This window comes from Mustela lutreola, chromosome 17 (assembly GCF_030435805.1).
Source record: "Mustela lutreola isolate mMusLut2 chromosome 17, mMusLut2.pri, whole genome shotgun sequence".
Classification (NCBI taxonomy): Eukaryota; Metazoa; Chordata; class Mammalia; order Carnivora; family Mustelidae; genus Mustela; species Mustela lutreola.
In genome coordinates, this window is record NC_081306.1 from 40,426,257 (window position 1) to 40,447,529 (window position 21,273).

Below are 21,273 nucleotides of genomic sequence, written 5' to 3' on the forward strand. Positions count from 1 at the left end.
GTAAAAATATTAGATTGTCAGCTGACTTATCCACAGAGACCTGGCAGGCCAGAAAGAGCTGGCATGATATTTTCAGAGCACTAAACGAGAAAAACATGCAGCCAAGAATACTATATCCAGCTAGGCTATCATTGAAAATAGAAGGAGAGATTAAAAGCTTCCAGGACAAACAACAACTGAAAGAATTTGCAAATACCAAACCAGCTCTACAGGAAATCTTGAAAGGGGTCCTCTAAGCAAAGAGAGAGCCTACAAGTGGTAGATCAGAAAGGAACAGAGACCATATACAGTAACAGTCACCTTACAGGCAATACAATGGCACTAAATTCATATCTCTCAATAGTTACCCTGAATGTGAATGGGCTAAATGCCCCTGTCAAAAGACACAGGGTATCAGAATGGATAAAAAAACAAAACCCATATGTCCATAAATGACAGATGCTGGCGAGGATGCGGAGAAAGGGGAACCCTCCTACACTGTTGGTGGGAATGCAAGCTGGTGCAGCCACTCTGGAAAACAGCATGGAGGTTCCTCAAAATGTTGAAAATAGAACTGCCCTATGACCCAGCAATTGCACTATTGGGTATTTACCCTAAAGATACAAATGTAGTGATCCAAAGGGACACATGCACCCGAATGTTTATAGCAGCAATGTCCACAATAGCCAAACTATGGAAAGAACCTAGATGTCCATCAACAGATGAATGGATCAAGAAGATGTGGTATATATACACAATGGAATACTATGCAGCCATCAAAAGAAATGAAATCTTGCCATTTGCAACAACGTGGATGGAACTAGAGCGTATCATGCTTAGCGAAATAAGTCAAGCAGAGAAAGACAACTATCATATGATCTCCCTGATATGAGGAAGTGGTGATGCAACATGGAGGCTTAAATGGGTATGGACATTGGGGAGGGTATGTGATTTGGTGAGTGCTGTGAAGTGTGTAAACCTGGTGATTCACAGACCTGGGGATAAAAATATATGTTTATAAAAAATATATGTTTATAAAAAATAAAAAATTAAAAAAAAAAAAAAAACAAAACCCATCTATATGTTGCCTCCAAGAAACACATTTTAAGCCCGAAGACACCTCCAGATTTAAAGTGAGGGGGTGGAAAAGAATTTACCATGCTAATGGACATCAGAAGAAAGCAGGAGTGGCAATCCTTATATCAGATCAATTAGATTTTAAGCCAAAGACTATAATAAGAGATGAGGAAGGACACTATATCATACTCAAAGGGTCTGTCCAACAAGAAGATTTAACAATTTTAAATATCTATGCCCCCAATGTGGGAGCAGCCAACTATATAAACCAATTAATAACAAAATCAAAGAAACACATCAACAATAATACAATGATAGTAGGGGACTTTAACACTCCCCTCACTGAAATGGACAGGTCATCCAAGCAAAAGATCAGCAAGGATATAAAGGCCTTAAATGACACACTGGACCAGATGGACATCACAGATATATTCAGAATATTTCATCCCAAAGCAACAGAATACACATTCTTCTCTAGTGCACATGGAACATTCTCCAGAATAGATCACATCCTCGGTCCTAAATCAGGACTCAACCGGTATCAAAAGATTGGGATCATTCCCTGCATATTTTCAGACCACAATGCTCTAAAGCTAGAACTCAACCACAAAAGGAAGTTTGGAAAGAACCCAAATACATGGAGACTAAACAGTATCCTTCTAAAGAATGAATGGGTCAACCGGGAAATTAAAGAAGAATTGAAAAAAATCATGGAAACAAATGATAATGAAAACACAACGGTTCAAAATCTGTGGGACACAACAAAGGCAGTCCTGAGAGGAAAATATATAGCGGTACAAGCCTTTCTCAAGAAACAAGAAAGGTCTCAGGTACACAACCTAACCCTACACCTAAAGGAGCTGGAGAAAGAACAAGAAAGAAACCCTAAGCCCAGCAGGAGAAGAGAAATCATAAAGATCAGAGCAGAAATCAATGAAATAGAAACCAAAAAAACAATAGAACAAATCAACGAAACTAGGAGCTGGTTCTTTGAAAGAATTAATAAAATTGATAAACCCCTGGCCCGACTTATCAAAAAGAAAAGAGAAAGGACCCAAATAAATAAAATCATGAATGAAAGAGGAGAGATCACAACTAACACCAAAGAAATACAAACTATTATAAGAACATACTATGAGCAACTCTACGGCAATAAATTTGACAATCTGGAAGAAATGGATGCATTCCTAGAAACATATAAACTACCACAACTGAACCAGGAAGAAATAGAAAGCCTGAACAGACCCATAACCAGTAAGGAGATTGAAACAGTCATTAAAAATCTCCAAACAAACAAAAGCCCAGGGCCAGACGGCTTCCCGGGGGAATTCTACCAAACATTTAAAGAAGAACTAATTCCTATTCTCCTGAAACTGTTCCAAAAAATAGAAATGGAAGGAAAACTTCCAAACTCATTTTATGAGGCCAGCATCACCTTGATCCCAAAACCAGACAAGGATCCCACCAAAAAAGAGAGCTATCGACCGATATCCTTGATGAACACAGATGCGAAAATACTCAACAAAATACTAGCCAATAGGATTCAACAGTACATTAAAAAGATTATTCACCACGACCAAGTGGGATTTATTCCAGGGCTGCAAGGTTGGTTCAACATCCGCAAATCAGTCAATGTGATACAACACATCAATAAAAGTAAGAACAAGAACCATATGATACTCTCAATAGATGCTGAAAAAGCATTTGACAAAGTACAACATCCCTTCCTGATCAAAACTCTTCAAAGTGTAGGGATAGAGGGCACATACCTCAATATCATCAAAGCCATCTATGAAAAACCCACCGCAAATATCATTCTCAATGGAGAAAAACTGAAAGCTTTTCCGCTAAGGTCAGGAACACGGCAGGGATGTCCATTATCACCACTGCTATTCAACATCGTACTAGAGGTCCTAGCCTCAGCAATCAGACAACAAAAGGAAATTAAAGGCATCCAAATCGGCAAAGAAGAAGTCAAATTATCACTCTTCGCAGATGATATGATACTATATGTGGAAAACCCAAAAGACTGCACTCCAAAACTGCTAGAACTTATACAGGAATTCAGTAAAGTGTCAGGATATAAAATCAATGCACAGAAATCAGTTGCATTTCTCTACACCAACAGCAAGACAGAAGAAAGAGATATTAAGGAGTCAATCCCATTTACAATTGCATCCAAAACCATAAGATACCTAGGAATAAACCTAACCAAAGAGACACAGAATCTATACTCAGAAAACTATAAAGTACTCATGAAAGAAATTGAGGAAGACACAAAGAAATGGATAAATGTTCCATGCTCCTGGATTGGAAGAATAAATATTGTGAAAATGTCTATGCTACCTAAAGCAATCTACACATTTAATGCAATTCCTATCAAAGTACCATCCATCTTTTTCAAAGAAATGGAACAAATAATTCTAAAATTTATATGGAACCAGAAAAGACCTCGAATAGCCAAAGGGATATTGAAAAAGAAAGCCAACGTTGGTGGCATCACAATTCCGGACTTCAAGCTCTATTACAAAGCTGTCATCATCAAGACAGCATGGTACTGGCACAAAAACAGACACATAGATCAATGGAACAGAATAGAGAGCCCAGAAATAGACCCTCATCTCTATGGTCAACTAATCTTCGACAAAGCAGGAAAGAATGTCCAATGGAAAAAAGACAGCCTTTTCAATAAATGGTGCTGGGAAAATTGGACAGCCACATGCAGAAAAATGAAATTGGACCATTTCCTTACACCACACACAAAAATAGACTCAAAATGGATGAAGGACCTCAATGTACGAAAGGAATCCATCAAAATCCTTGGGGGCTTAAGTGGGTACGAGAAGAATAAATGAAAGAAGATGGGATTGGGAGGGAGACAAACCATAAGTGACTCTTAATCTCACAAAACAAACTGAGGGTTGTTGGGGGGAGGGGTTTGGGAGAAGGGGGTGGTATTATGGACATTGGGGAGGGTATGTGTTTTGGTGAGTGCTGTGAAGTGTGTAAACCTGGTGATTCACAGACCTGTACCCCTGGGGATAAAAATATATGTTTATAAAAAATAAAAAAATTTATTAAAATTTTAAAAAAAAAATCCTTGAGGAGAACACGGGCAGCAACCTCTTCGACCTCTGCCGCAGCAACATCTTCCTAGGAACAACGCAAAAGGCAAGGGAAGCAAGGGAAAAAATGAACTACTGGGATTTCATCAAGATCAAAAGCTTTTGCACAGCAAAGGAAACAGTTAACAAAATCAAAAGACAACTGACAGAATGGGAGAAGATATTTGCAAACGACATATCAGATAAAGGACTAGTGTCCAAAATCTATAAAGAACTTAGCAAACTCAACACCCAAAGAACAAATAATCCAATCAAGAAATGGGCAGAAGACATGAACAGACATTTCTGCAAAGAAGACATCCAGATGGCCAGCAGACACATGAAAAAGTGCTCCATATCACTCGGCATCAGGGAAATACAAATCAAAACCACAATGAGATATCACCTCACACCAGTCAGAATGGCTAAAATCAACAAGTCAGGAAATGACAGATGCTGGCGAGGATGCGGAGAAAGGGGAACCCTCCTACACTGTTGGTGGGAATGCAAGCTGGTGCAGCCACTCTGGAAAACAGCATGGAGGTTCCTCAAAATGTTGAAAATAGAACTGCCCTATGACCCAGCAATTGCACTATTGGGTATTTACCCTAAAGATACAAATGTAGTGATCCAAAGGGACACATGCACCCGAATGTTTATAGCAGCAATGTCCACAATAGCCAAACTATGGAAAGAACCTAGATGTCCATCAACAGATGAATGGATCAAGAAGATGTGGTATATATACACAATGGAATACTATGCAGCCATCAAAAGAAATGAAATCTTGCCATTTGCAACAACATGGATGGAACTAGAGCGTATCATGCTTAGCGAAATAAGTCAAGCAGAGAAAGACAACTATCATATGATCTCCCTGATATGAGGAAGTGGTGATGCAACATGGAGGCTTAAGTGGGTAGAAGAATAAATGAAACAAGATGGGATTGGGAGGGAGACAAACCATAAGTGACTCTTAATCTCACAAAACAAACTGAGGGTTGCCGGGGGGAGGGGGTTTGGGAGAAGGGGGTGGGATTATGGACATTGGGGAGGGTATGTGATTTGGTGAGTGCTGTGAAGTGTGTAAACCTGGTGATTCACAGACCTGTACCCCTGGGGATAAAAATATATGTTTATAAAAAATAAAAAATTAAAAAAAAAATAAAAAATTTAAAAAAAATAAAAAAAAGAATAAATGTATAGATGTGCATGCTTTAGAAAGTTGAACCAGTACTATAGTGGTTCTAACAAAGGTAGTGACACCTTTGCACCACCTGATCTCTTTCTTAGTTTTCTTCCTCATCTTGGCAGAGATCATCCCCTTGTAACTCTCAGAAGAATGACACAGAGGAATAAATTTTTCTTAAGAATGTGTCTGTCTGAAAATATCTCTGCTCTATCCTCTTGCTTGATGGATGATTTGAGCATAGGCTTCCAGGTGGTCTAGAACTTTCTCTGTGAAGTTGAAGACATAGAGACTTGTCTCTAGTATCATTGTTGAGAAGATTAGTACCCTTCTGGTTTCTGATTCTTTGTATGGGACCTACGTCTTGCTCCCCTCACTCTCTTTGCAAGCATTTGGGATCTTCTTTTTGTCCCTGGTGTTCTGAAAGTTGATTACAGTGTGCCTTCATGGATCTGCTGTCATCCATTATGCTAGGCAGAGGTGTCCAAGAAGCCTTTCAGCAATGAGGTAAATGTTCTGTATCTGCATTGTCCAACATGGTTGCCTCTGGTCACATGAAGCTACTGTGCCCTTGAAATGTGGCTGGTGTGGATGAGGAACTGTATTTCTGATTTTATCTATTTTTAGTAAATCTAAGTCTAAATGTAACATGCCACATGTGTCTGGGGGCTGTGTATTGGACAACACAGTGGATTGGCCTTTCATTCTGGAGACTTGTTCCTCAATCTTGGGAAATTTTCTTGAATTATATCTTTCATTTTGTCCTTTTATTGTTCAGAAACTCCTATGGTCAGATAATGGGACTCCTTTAATTATTCTCTAGTTTTCCTACCTTTCCCCTATCTTTTTTTTTGGAGTGAATTACTCACATAAAATTAACCTACTAAACATGCCTTTTTAAAAAAATTTATGTTGTATGTTTTTTTTAATTAAATTAATTTATTTATTTTTAGAAAAACAGTATTCATTATTTTTTCACCACACCCAGTGCTCCATGCAATCTGTGCCCTCTATACTACTCACCACCTGGTACCCCAACCTCCCACCCCCCTGCCACTTCAAACCCCTCAGATTGTTTTTCAGAGTCCACAGTCTCTCATGATTCACCTCCCCTTCCAATTTACCCCAACTCCCTTCTCCTCTCTAACACCCCTTGTCCTCCATGCTTTTTGTTATGCTCCACAAATAAGTGACACCATATGATAGTTGACTCTCTCTGCTTGACTTATTTCACTGAGCATAATCTCTTCCAGTCCCATCCATGTTGCTAAAAAAGTTGGGTATTTGTCCTTTCTGATGGAGGCATAATACTCCATAGTGTATCTGGACCACATCTTCCTTATCCAGTCGTCCATTGAAGGGCATCTTGGTTCTTTCCACAGTTGGGCCACCATGGCCATTGCTGCTATAAACATTGGGGTACAGATGGTCCTTCTTTTCACGACATCTGTATCTTTGGGGTAAATACCCAGGAGTGCAATTGCAGGATCATAGGGAAGTTCTATTTTTAATTTCTTGAGGAATGTCCACACTGTTCTCCAAAGAGGCTGCACCAACTTGCATTCCCACCAACATGTCTTTATTTAAAGTTTTGCTCTGTCGTGCTTCATTTATTATTTTTCTGATTGACTTATTTTTATTTTTTGTTAAAATGTCTATACTGCCTAGAGCAATCTAACTTTTAATGCCATTCCAATAAAAATTCCACCAGTATTTTTCAAAGAGCTGGAGCAAATAATCCTAAAATTTGTATGGAATCAGAAGAGACCCCCGAATCACTAAGGAAATGTTGGAAAACAAAAATATAACTGGCGGCATCACGTTACCTGATTTCAAGCTTTATTACAAAGCTGTGATCACCAAGACAGCATGGTACTGACATAAAAACAGACACATGGACCAGTGGAGCAGAGTAGAAAGCCCAGATACGGACCCTCAACTCTATGGGCAAATAATCTTCGACAAAACAGGAAAAAATTTACAGTGGAAAAAAACCAGTCTCTTCAATAAATGGTGCTGGGAAAACTGGACAGCTACATGTAGAAGAATGAAACTGGACCATTCTCTTACACTGTACACAAAGATAAAGTCAAAATGGATAAAAGACCTCAACGTGAGACAGGGATCCATCAGAATCCTAGAGGAGAACATAGGCAGTAACCTCTTCGATACCAGCCACAGCAACTTCTTTCAGGATATGTCTCCAAAGGCAAAGGAAACAAAAGCGAAGATCAACTTTTGGGACTTCATCAAGATCAAAAGCTTCTGCACAGCAAAGGAAACAGTCAAGAAAACAAAGAGGCAACCCACGGAATGGGAGAAGATATTTGCAAATGACAGTACAGACAAAAGGTTGATATCCAGAATCTATAAAGAACTCCTCAAACTCAACACACACAGAACAATCATGTCAAAAAATGGGCAGAAGATACGAACAGACACTTTTCTAATGAAGACATACAAATGGCTATCAGACACATGAAAAAATGTTCATCATCACTGGCCATCAGGGAGATTCAAATTAAAACCACACTGATTGGGGCACCTGGGTGGCTCAATGGGTTAAAGGCCATGATCCCAAGGTCCTGGGATTGAGCCCTGCATCGGGCTCTCTGCTCAGCAGGGAGCCTGCTTCTCTTTCTCTCTGCCTGCCTCTCTGCTTACTTGTGATCTCTGTCTGTCAAATAAATAAATAAAATCTTTTAAAAAAACTACTTTGATTCACTTATTTATTTATTCTTTTTAGTTCCAGATAAATAGGTCAGTTATTTGTCAGTTGCATATAATACCCATTACTGATTACATCAAGTACCTTCCTTAATACTTACCACCCAGTGACCCCATCCCTGACCCACCTCCCCTCCAGCAACCCTCAGTTGTTTTCCTATGGTTAAGAGTCTCTAAGCGTTTGTCTCCTCTTAATTTTGTCTTATTTTATTTTTCCCTCCCTTTCCCTATAATACTCTGTTTTGTTTCTTAAAGTCCACATATGAATGAAACTGTATGATAATCCCTTCTCTGATGGACTTATTTTGCTTAGCATAACACCCTCTAGTTCCATGCAAACTCAGATGTCCATCAATAGATGAATGGATAAAGAAGAAGTGGTATAGATACACAACCACACACCAAAAGGATGGAATCTTACCATTTCCCTCCTTGATTTCTTTGCATTAATATTTATTTTTTAAAACAATGTGTTCAAATCAAGTGTGTTATTTGTATAATTACTGATAATTTGGCAATTTTACCCTTAAATGGAAAATGTCACTCTCTTCTCTGGTCCTAGTCCTGCCTGGGAGTCCAACGGAATTTTCTCAAACACTGTGTTGGTAAAGAGAGAATGAGTTGTCCTTACCCCTACTGTTTGGTGCTTTTGTAGTTTAAGTTTGCTTGACCCACAAGGCCTTATGCTTATGGATCTGTTTAGAGAAAAAGTCTGCCCACTAGGAAAGGAGGACAAATGGGTTCTCATCCTAGAGTTTCTTTAGATCCTACAGAGGTGGGGAAAAGTGAGGTGTGGTTGGCTTGCTCTTTGTCCTGTGTTTACACAGCTAGACAGACACTGCAGGCTCCAATTAGAATCAGGGAAATGAAGTTTCTAAACATTTATGTCCTCAGTGGATCCTCATCCTCACATGGAAAAAAAAAAGCCATTTACACATAATCGATAAGGAAAAAGGTCAATAGTCCACATCCAGTGAACTCTCACCTTTTTGTTATGTTTCATTTAAAACTTGAACTCATGTCTTCTCCTCCTACTAAAAGAAATGGCATTGCATCATTTGGGGTTACTCTATAACTCGTGTCCTGTCTCAGCCACCAGTTGAACGGTTTCTGAGTTCGGATTCAGTGAATCTTTCTAAGGGGCCTGTGTGGGTCAGGTATCTGGCTGGGCAAAGTCAACAGATAAGCCAAATACCATTACGTTATGGCAGGTTTTGATTTATAACTTGATAGTTGTGTGGTTATTTGTTTAGTGTCTCTCATCTCTTTAGAGTGTCAAGTTCATAAGGCAAGGATTTTGACTTTTTAATATTTAGTGCTTGGCCCATGGACTGAACACAGCAGGTATAGAACCCAAGCAATCCTGAATGACCGTGGGAGAGGAGCACACCTCCTCCAATGGCAGGAATGTTCACGGACCTGTCACTTACCTCACCACTGCCACACCAGTGTCAAGGCCCAGCCAACAACACTTAGATACCATCTGGTTATCCAGAAACGGCAAGATCAAGTTTGGCCTTACTGAAAAGAATGGGAGCTTGATTGCTTAGGAACAGACACATAATCTTGCTTTCATTTTTGTATACTTGAGATTGTGACCTGTGAAATTTGAATGTAATGCACAAATCATTCCAGAACAACACTGGTTCCTCTACTATGAGCAGTTCTCTTGGCTAGTAGAAATCAGGCCCAGCTTCTGAGAAGAGGTGCCATATGGGCTCACGATACAAAGAGATGGGACTATTAGACAGCCAGGACTCATTGCATCACTGACATTCTGACAACCTGTCCATCTACACTGATATCTGAGCCTACGTCTTCCCTGAATGGTAGTTGAGATTCAATTTTGACCAATATCTAGGAAGACTGAGAAAGCAGATGAATCTTCCACTGTTGAGGAGGATGCATAGTTCCTTTTCTTTGGCTGTACATAGCTATCTATTATATTCTTCTATTTTCATCTGGAATCATGTCTGAGTCTTAGTTATATTTCTACCCCACACATTAGAGCAGAGAATGGAAAGTACATGATGAGTATAGTGCAGGACAGAGTAGATGAGAGCCATGGGGTGTTTGGGGTGTTCTTCTGACACATGGTGTCTTCCTTTACACCTTCTGTACAACTCTGAGGATGCAAGTTTCCTCATGTCAGGCGTTCCCTTCTTGGGAAAGGTGGGGTGCAAAGATCAAGCCTCTGCTATCCCCTTGCAGACAAGGCCATTTGCACTGGGTTCGTGCTGGTTGCATATCAGCCCCCAGCAAAAACTAGCCTATCACCGTTGGGATAGATCCATCCAGTGTTGGGCAGGTGGTGAGGTGACAAAGGCAGATGGATGCTCAGATTAGACTTAGTTATGCAATCATCATAACTGAGTATGAATTTTGGAGAAGGATGAAACCACATTAGTTTCCACAGTTGCCTGATTTTCAAGTAAAATAAGAAAGGCTTGGTGTTGGTCGCCTGAGTGGCTCAGATGGTTAAGTGACTGCCTTCAGCTCAGATCGTGATCTTGGAGTCCTGCGATTGAGCCCCACATGGGGCTCCATGCTCAGCAGGGAGTCTGCTTCTTCTGCTGACCTCTCTCCTCTCATACTCTCTCTCTCATTCTCTATCTCTCAAATAAATAAAGTCTTAAAAAAATAGAAAGGCTTTGTGTTTAGATGAGAGAAGTAACATGTCTAGATTATCAGATGACAGGAATCTCCCTAGTTTGTGTGTTCTGTGTACCTCTCTGCTGGGGAGGATAGGGAGGGAGATCCCACCCAAGAATACCCTTACTGCAATCCTGAATAGCTTGTGTCTTCCCTGCTAAGATGAGATGGAGTAAGAACTGTTCTGAAAGACCCCCAGGGAAGCTGCCTGTGGGTCACCACGAGGTTAGGGACCTAGGTGCAGCCTAGGTCACGCTATTTCCTGGAGTGACCCTTATTGGGGAAAGGAAAGCACTGAATACTGATATTTCAGAGTACAGACATTTCAGTTTCTCTTCGAGTTTAATTATTTACACTATGTTCTTGTTATCAGTGGCTGTTGGAAACCCAATGCAGTCAGTAAGTCTCAGTTTCTGTATCTGTAAACAGGGATAATAGCATGACCTCATGGAATGGTGCCCAGTGAAGGTACCAAAAGGGGGCAGAAATATTTCAGAATTCCTGGGACTCTCTCTCTTACTATATCTGGGGATCATCTTCCAGCTTTCTATATCTGTCCTTTGTTGCTATTCAAAATTTCTCTCAGTTATTTCTTAATTTTTTTAAAAGATCTTATTTACTTGAGAGAGAGAGAGAGCACTAGAATGGGTAGATAGAGCAGCAGACAGAGGGAGAGAGAGAAGCAGACTCCCTGTCAAGCAGGGAACCTGATGTGGGGTTAAATTCCAGGACCCCAGGACCACAACCTGAGCCAAAGGCAGATGTTTATCCAGCCAAGTCACTAAGAGCCATTAACTATCTATTTGTAGGGCTCCATTGTCCCCTGGATTCCATAGGTATACCACATAATCCACAGTTTCTCAGGCCTTGTAGACAAAGAACATGGGTCACACTTATGATAATGAGCTGGTATAATTTCCAGACTATGTTCTCAGATCTTTCCCATTAGGAATGTCGCCTGGTCACCAAAGACCCACAGGCAAGGACACAGGGAGCCCAATAATTTCACCTCTACCAACTCAACTCCACCAACCTTTCTGGTTGTCCCTTGAGCTTATAGTGCTTCGAGGGGAAGTAGGTTCATAATGTTGATGAGTACACAGACTGTGCCCTTGAGGAGCTCTCTGTAAGGCTAATAGATGTCCAGGGCCTGGAAGGTAGAAAAGGTAATAATAGAAGTGGGACTGGGGGACAGAAATTTCCCAGAGGTTGAAGTGGTTATATCTGTTCAAAGATGCTGAGGAGGAAAGACTCTAACAGAGGGGATTCTATGGAGATAGGTTTAAAGGATGAGGAGGATCCTTGTGGAGGGTGTAAGGGGCATTTCTAGGCACAGAGTACTACATCAGTAAAGAGGTGTAGATCTATCCATTCTTGTTTGAAGGGTTTCAAGTATTTAGAGGTTCAAGGAGCCATGCTGACAAGGACAGGTTAGAAATCTAAGGACAGTGACTTTTTTAAAAATTTATTTGTTTGACAGACAGAGATCACAAGCAGGCAGAGAGGCAGTCAGAGAGAGGAGGAAGCAGGCTCCCTGCTGAACAGAGAGCCCCATGCGGGGCTCGATTCCAGGACCCTGGGATCATGACCTGGGCCAAAGGCAGAGGCCTTAACCCACTGAGCTACTCAGGCGCCCCCAAGGACAGTGACTTTAATGAGTTTCTGTAACCTTTGAGATAACTGATAACACTGAGTTGTTTATTGATTTCTCACAAGGTATGAACTCTCAGAAGGTCAGACTTGGAGTGTCCAGGATGCTTTGTCAGCACTCATGGCTGGGGAGAACCTGTGGGTGGAGCTCGGGTGGCCACGCTACTGGCTGTTGCTCCAGCCCCGCCCCCTTTTCAGTATATACATTCCAGCCTCACTGAATCACCGCTGGTGAGAGGGGAAGCTCCGCACCCACAAGCCAGCAAGGACTAACACACACTGCTGAACGGAAGCAGAGAGAATTCACAGAGGAAAAGTGGCCATGGACCTGATTCCAAGCTTTTCCATGGAAACCTGGCTTCTCCTGGCTACCAGCCTGGTCCTCCTCTATCTGTGAGTAACTATCCAGGCTCACTGCCTCTGGAAACCTGGACCTGGGCTGCTAATCGCATCTACCCCATTTTCCTTTTCTGCTTTGAGGATCAAAAGACTTAACAAAGGGGAAGTTGCTTAAGTGTTGGGCACCTCAAACATGTTAGGAACAGGTAAGGGGTTATTATTGACCTCACCATATCTGAAGGAGGAGTGGCCCCCTCACCCCAACTCCAATTGCTATAGCCAGGAGTCAGAGTGACATTATTTGCATCTAGGGATGAGCTTCTGATTGACTAGCAGCTGGGACCTAGACTAATCAATCATAATTCGGCAGAGGCAGAGTAAAATCACCAGGTCTGGTGCTCTGGGGTCCTCAAGCCCTTCCCAAACTGTGGGGATTCTGGAGGCTGAGGGAGTGGCTGGAGTCTTTGTCTCATTATTTTCACCTTCTCCTCTCTGTTCACTATGGAGAGCATGTAGAAGGACGGGGCCTGTGTCATTTAGGTGATTCCTGCTCCCCTCCCTCCACTGCCAAGCACGATGTACACAAGGCACCTGTTGCAACCAGACTTACAGGGCGGCTGAAAATGCCTCACCTTCCTCTCACAACTGGGCTCTTCCTTCTTTCCTGCCCTTCTCCTCCCCCCATAATATACGTAATATATAATATATACATACTATATCCCTAAATGAGCATCTTTAGAGTTGAGAAGACATGGCAGATTTCTTAACATTTTATTCATCTCACCTTTTCTTTCCAGTCTCTGGGAGGGTTTGCATCGGTATGGAGATTTCTTTACTCATGATATGAAATCTGTCAGTGGACACAATGACCGAGCCCTGAAAGCCAATTTTAAATTGTTTTTACCTTTAAAACCTAATGGATTTTAAATTGTTTTTACCTTTATGGTATAGTACAGTAGGAAGAATCAAACCATCTATCAGAGGACTTCCTTTCAGTTGTGGGTTTTCCAGCATCATGGAACAGGTTGCAAAAGGGCATAGTTTCACAGTGGGGGTAGAGACAGACCATTGATGTCACATTTGACCTCCATCTCAATTTCACATTCTTTAAGTGTAGGAAATCATGAGGATATGAACATATAATATGGAAACCTCATTTTCATTTCGTGAGAGAAAGGTTAGGAATGCCAGGTATTGTGGCAACACATATTCTGTGTGATAACATTTGGTGGGGGGGGGGGTGGAGGGAGAGAGAGAAGACTACAAGATATATTTGAGCAAATCATAGCTGAGAATTTCCCTGTTCTGGGGAATGAAACAAGCATTCGTGTCCTGGAGGAAGAGAGGAACCCCCAAGATCAAGGAGGAAGAGATTCCTTTCATACAGAGCGAGGAACATCAGAATAATGTGAGACTTGTCCACAGAGACCTGGCAAGCCAGAAATGGATGACAAGACACATTCAGCATACTAAATGAGAAGAACATGGAGCCAAGAATACTTTTTCTGGCTAGGCTGTTATTTCGAATGATGGAAAGCTAAAGAGTTTCCAAGAACAGCAAAAACTGAAAGAATATGTGGCCACTGAGCCATCCCTGCAAGAAATATTCAGAGGAGTTCTACAAAAGGAGAAAGACCCCAAGAGTGATATAAAAAGAGAAATTTATGGAGACAATCTATAGAAATAAGAACTTCACAGGCAACATGATGACAATAAAATCATGTCTTTCAATAATCATTCAACATGAATGGACTAATGCTCCCATAAAATGGCACAGGGTTGCAGATTGGATAATAAGACAGGACCCATCCATATGCTGTCTACGAAAGACGCTAAAAAAGTCTCTACAAAAGAAAGACTCTACAAAAGATTCTAAAGAACCTATAGATACTTCCAGACTGAAGGTGAAGGGATGAAGAACCATCTTTCATTCCAACAGACCTCAAAAGAAAACTGGGGTAGCAATTCTCATATCAGACAAATTATATTTTAAGCTAAAGACTGTGGTTAGAGATACAGAAGGACATTATATTATTCTTTTTTTTTAAAAGAGATTTTATTTATTTATTTGACAGAGACAGATCACAAGTAGGCAGAGAGGCAGGCAGAGAGAGAGAGAGAGAGGAGGAAGCAGGCTCCCTGCTGAGCAGAGAGCCCGATGTGGGACTCGATCCTAGGACCCTGAGATCATGACCTGAGCCGAAGGCAGCAGCTTAACCCACTGAGCCACCAGGTGCCCGACACTATATTATTCTTAAGGGGTCTATACAACCAGGAGATCTAACAGCTGTAAATATCTGTGCCTGCAACTTGGGAGCAGCCAACTACATAAGCCAATTGTTAACCAAGGTAAAGAGATATATTGACAATAATATGTTAATAGTAGGAGATCTCAATACTCCATCTCAGCAAGAGACAGATCATCTAAGCAGAAAATCAACAAAGAAACAAGAGCTTTGAATGACACACGGGACCAGATGGACCTCACAGATATATACAGAGCATTCCACTCTGAAACAACAGAATACTTACTCTTCTCGAGTGCACATGGAACTTTCTCCAGAATAGACCATATACTGGGTCACAAATCAGGTCTCAACTAATACCAAAAGACTGAGATTTTCCCCTGCATATTTTCAGACCACAGTACTTTGAAACTGGAACTGCATCACAAGAACAAGTTTAGAAGAAATTAAAACACTGGGAAGCTAAAGACCGTCCTGCTCAAGAATGTTTGGGTCATCCAGGAAATCAAAGAAGAACTTAAACAATTCATGAAAACCAATGGGAATGAAAACACTCCAGGACAAAACCTATGGGATACAGCAAAGGCAGTCCTAAGGGGGGAATATATAGATACTCAATCCTCACTCAAAAAACCCCAGAAAAATCCCAAATACAAAAACTATCTTTACATATTAAATAACTGGTGAATCAACAACAAATTCAGCCTGACCCATGCTCAAAGAGGGAAATAATTAAGATTAGCACAGAGATCAATGATATAGAATCCAGACATACAAAAGATTAATTGATATAGTTGAATTTCATTCTATTTAATAATAGGTTTTCTACTGAGAGAAGACTATTTACAGCATGTTCTTTCTGAACAATACAACAGGGTTGTTGGTTCAGCTTTTGTGACTATAAAGGTACATATCTAACCTCAGCCTTCTAGAGTAATGTTGGCATTATGAATTTGGTGTACCCATAAGTACTTCTATGGCCTAGATTGTATATTTTTTAAATACATTGACCCAGCATATTATTTAAACCTCTCTGAACAGGTGAGTAGTGAGACTGTGAGCCAGTACTGATGTGAGAAGCATCCAGGTAGGACTCTGGGATGGAGTAGGAGAATATTCCTCTTTCAGAGCAGACCTCTGAGAGATACTCCTTGATCCTGTCCTACAGAAGATTGTCGCGGGATCACAGGATTAGCATCTCATCTGCTAGAGGCCAAGAGAGAGGACCACTATATGTATATATCACACTATGTGAGGTCTTACTGGAAGTGGATCTGTCCCTGGATACTGTCACCACCAGGCAAACAATCATATAGACTTAGAAGACACTGGTATGCCAGGTGTTACTGCCTATAGACAATACCTTCCACATGTCAGTGTAATGTAAAGGCAAGAAACATGAGTGGCTTTATTTTAACTCCCTCATTTGTACCAAAAGCAACATGACTTTACCAAGAAGAGGGAGACTGGAAACCATCAGAAAAATTTACCCAGCCCACCCTCTGCTCCTTCGTATGGAGCCATGTGAGTTTAGACACTAGACCACATCATTCCTTGGGTCACATCACTCACTTGCTTGGCCTCACTTGGGAGTTCATGGAGCATGTCAAATGTTCAGAAGCAGGAATTGATAATTGGTGGTGGTGATGCAAGGAAGGAATGAAGGTGGGATGAGACCACTCCAGGTTCTGGCAGTTGGTCTTCCTGCATCCAATTGTTCTGGAGGAAGGATCCAAACACCCATCTGTTCCTGGCTGAGGTGTCTCTGCTGGTTCCTCAAACCCAGCTCCTCTCATGCAATTTTGGGGAATTATTTGATTATATAAGATTTGCTGGATTTGTACAGAGTATCTGGAACCTGTAGTGCCTTTAAGGCTAGCCTCCAGAGAAGAGGAGGAAAGGTCTTAATTCTAATCTTGGAATATGGTATTATTACTCATTTTATGTTGTATAACACGATTGTGCTGTTGACTAGAGGTATCTGGACTTTGGAAGGTCCCTTATCAGTCAGCTTAAACACCTACAGGGCTTGTTGAGCCATTTCTTCCTAACATTATTTTGTAGCACACTTTCCAAATTTGCCTCTATGAGTTTAGCTTTGTAGGCCTAGAAAGTTATGATTAAAATGGTTTCTGGCAGCTTCTTCCCTCAACCTGTCTTCTTCCTCCACTCTGCCATCTCTCAGCAATACGTAAGTGTAAGTCTTGCAAGGATCCAGAACACTAATTGTGGGATTCCACACATGACCCATGAAAGATGATTGTAGACAAGCCTGCTGTAGGGTGTACAATCCATAGTGAGTTTCTGAAACAGCTGATGCACAGAGTCAGTAAATGAACTGCTTTGCGAGTGACCATCTTGAAAAAAAAATAGTATATCTGTTGATACACTGGTTGAAGGACCAGATGCTATAAGGGGAAGAATGGTTTGGAAACATATTATTTCCTTGCTGATTCTTTTATATGGTATTATTAGGGCACCTATAGGTCAGTCCTCTTCTCTGCAGCTCAAGAGAACCAGAGTGCCTGACAACAGAGACTTGGGTGGAGCTGAAAGCATCTCACTTTTCAATGAGCCCAGTGGAGCCTTGGAAACATTGTATAGAAATGAGAAAACTTGTTCAAGGTGTCTCAATGAAGATAGATTTAAGAAGGACCAGATCTCACATGGTGATAGGTCCTGCAAGGAAGGGAAAACACAAAAGTTTCTGAGCAAACTGCAACATACTTTCATGGTAGGTTCTCACAGACCCTCTATTATTGAGTGGATATAATTAAACAAAATCTCATTATCGGAACAGAAAGAAATTTTTCTTCTCCATAGAGAAAGTTATGGAAGAGTCATTTACTAAATAGGCATGAGTGAATTTTCTGGAAGAAATCAGCACGAGCCTTGAAGGAGCACTCAAGTGTGGAAACACTTATCAAGTCTTCACTTTAGGATTGGGACTGTGAAGATTTCAGCTGCTCTTACCCAATCATCATTATGTTTTGTAGGGCTTACAGTGGAGGTGGGAAAGGAGATGATGAATCAATATATTTATTGCCCTTGGAATTGCTCTTATTCTTGCCTATATGTTACCTCCCTCCCTTGCCTGCCCAGCTCTGTGTTAGTGACTGGCCAGCCTCAGCACTTATTCCACCATTCCTGTGACCTGGCTTTCTCTTTCACTTCATAGATATGGGACCTCCACACATGGACTTTTTAAGAAGCTGGGAATTCCTGGGCCAAAACCTCTGCCTTTTGTGGGAACTGCTCTTGCCTACCGTAAGGTGAGTGTTGTTTGAGCTCCCTCTTTTGCATCTTATATTTGCTAATCCTAGCTTAACTCCATAGTGAATACTCTCCTCCTTAGGAGAAGTACATAGGTTTCAGACTTCCCAGAAGTGGTGTCACAGGCACCACCTAGCATATGGCCCTATTCTCTGCTGTTTGGAGCCTCAGAGTTTGCCTCAGTGGGTAGTCCAGCTCTCTGGCTGCTTCATCCAAGGACTTACTGTTCTAGCTTGTGAGCATTGAGAAGAAGCTTTTATTTCTGGCAGGTGCAGATTCCCTGGAAGGCACCACCATACTTGGTATGAAGAGAAAAGTATCAAGAGGGTCCATGCTAGTGGTCCATTAAGCTGTGTATGCTAGAGTCAGACTTTTCTGTTCATCATACAAGCTCTGGGCAACATTTTGTCTTGCTGAATAGCTCTGGAACTTCGTTTTATTGGGCAGCCCAAATTCACCTTTGGGGATGTGCACACACTTGAACCATCTCAAGAATTGCCAACCCCTGATTCTTCTCCTACCCACTTAAGCCCCCATGTTGCATCACCACTTCCTCATATCAGGGAGATCATATGATAGTTGTCTTTCTCTGCTTGACTTATTCACTAAGCACCTGTACCCCTGGAAATAAAAATACATGTTTATAAAAAATAAAAAATTAAAAAAAAAAAAAGAATTGCCAACCCCTGCAGTTATTTCTAAACTCTAACTCACCCATTGCTAATGGTGACATCTCTGGGGATTTGAGCAGTTGACCCAGAGCTTTCTGCTTTACTTCTCTACCTTCTTTGTTGGTACCTTTTGGGTGAGTTGAGCAGAGAGGAAGTTTTGCTGAGGGGAGATGGTGCTTGTCTATTGACTTCGTGTTTTAACATTTTTTTCTTTTTTTTTTAATTAAATTTATTGATTTTCAGTATAACAGTATTCATTATTTTTGCACCACACCCAGTGCACCATGCAATCCATGCCCTCTATAACACCCACCACCTAGTACCCCAACCTCCCACCCCCCCACTACTTCAATCCCCTCAGATTGTTTTTCAGAGTCCATAGTCTCTCATGATTCACCTCCCCTTCCAATTTCCTCCAACTCCCTTCTCCGCTCTAACTCCCCATGTCCTCCATGCTTTTTGTTATGCTCCACAAATAAGTGAAACCATATGATAATTGACTCTCTCTGCTTGACTTATTTCACTCAGCATAATCTCTTCCAGTCCCGTCCATGTCCCTACAAAAGTTGGGTATTCATCCTTTCTGATGGAGGCATAATACTTCTAGTGTATATGGACCACATCTTCCTTATCCATTCGTCTGTTGAAGGGCATCTTGGTTCTTTCCACAGTTGGGCCACCGTGGCCATTGCTGCTATAAACATTGGGGTACAGATGGCCCTTCTTTTCACTACATCTGTATCTTTGGGGTAAATACCCAGGAGTGCAATGGCAGGGTCCTAGGGAAGTTCTGTTTTTAATTTCTTGAGGAATGTCCACACTGTTCTCCAAAGTGGCTGCACCAACTTGCATTTCCACCAACAGTGGAAGAGGATTCCCCTTTCTCCAATCCCCTCCAACACATGTTGTTTCCTGTCTTGCTAATTTTGGGTAAGGTGATATCTCAATGTAGTTTTAATTTGAATCTCCCTGAGGGCTAGTGATGATGAACATTTTTTCATGTGTCTGATAGCCATTTGTATGTCTTCATTGGAGAAGTGTCTGTTCATATCTTCTGCCCATTTTTTTTATATGATCGCCTGTTTTGTGTGTGTTGAGTTTGAGGAGTTCATTATAGATCCTGGATATCAACCTTTTGTCTGTACTGTCATTTGCAAATATCTTCTCCCATTCCTTGGGTTGCCTCTTTGTTTTCTTGACCGTTTCCTTTGCTGTGCAGAAGCTTTTGATTTTGATGAAGTCCCAAAAGTTCATCTTCGCTTTTGTTTCCTTTGCCTTTGGAGACATATCTTGAAAGAAGTTTCTGTGGCTGATATCGAAGAGATTACTGCCTATGTTCTCCTCTAGGATTCTGATGGATTCCTGTCTCATGTTGAGGCCTTTTATCCATTTTGAGTTTATCTTTGTGTATGGTGTAAGAGAATGTTTGAATTTCATTCTTCTACATATAGCTGCCCAGTTTTCCCAGCACCATTTATTGAAGAGACTGTCTTTTCTCCACTGTATATTTTTAGCTGTTTTGTCGAAGATTAATTGACCATAGAATTGAGGGTCCAACATTTGAAGAGGTGTGTGTATGCATGTGCTGTTTTTCACACAAAGTAGAACCATGCATACAAAATCACTAGAAAAGAGATGCTTTGACAAAATTATTAAGAAATTAATGTACTTAATGGGATGTACTAGCAGAAACACAGACTGATATTGATGGAGCCATTGTGGGTCATATAGCTCCTACGCCTCAAGTGAAACCCTGCCCCTGAAGGTTAGGAGCTCATATCAGAGGGTGAGCTGACTAAGTCTCATGTGCAGGCTGCTTTCTGCTGTGGAGATCCTTTCCCCCAGACCTGCGGCTTGTTTCTCAGATCCCACTTCTCCCACTGAGACCCTCAGTGCCCAATATCATCTAATACCTTCCTGGACTTTTTCCTCCCTGAAAAAGCAGTAATTCCTTCCCACCTTTCTCAGATCAACTCCTTAGTACCAGCACCGCAAGATCCACATTTCTGGGACCCTGTTTTGCATGATTAGAACATCAAAATCACAGCTGAAACTTAGGGACAGGAAGTTTTATTGTTTTTTCTTAAGTGACAAAACTGAAAACTCCTATCAAGTGTACTAATTTGTTCTCCCCCTTGTGGAGTGGTGGCCTGGTCCCCTCTTTCTGTGTGGAGCTGGATGAGTGAGGCTGCCTTATCATTCGTGCACTCATCTCTCACTTTCTCACTCAACAAACATGTTTAGAGTTATGTAAATTTGCTAGATGAAAAGAGGTCACTGGTGTCTTAATTTCCTAAATCCATTGGAATTTTAGTTGGGCTTTTGAGATCAATGAACAGGTTGCTGACTGGGGGTTCATTGTGTGC

At 41.2% G+C, this 21,273-nt stretch overlaps 1 protein-coding gene across 1 annotated transcript in view; it reads left to right on the forward strand.

Annotated features, from left to right (window-relative positions):
- The window catches only part of LOC131819109 (cytochrome P450 3A12-like), a 113,066-nt gene that overhangs the window by 51,849 nt on the left and 39,944 nt on the right, over positions 1-21,273 (forward strand). The window contains exons 2-3 of the mRNA XM_059153858.1: positions 12,577-12,771; positions 18,142-18,235. Of these exons, the coding sequence (XP_059009841.1) occupies positions 12,701-12,771; positions 18,142-18,235 (165 nt within the window). The 5' untranslated portion in view covers positions 12,577-12,700. The remainder of the gene's footprint in view (positions 1-12,576; positions 12,772-18,141; positions 18,236-21,273) is intronic.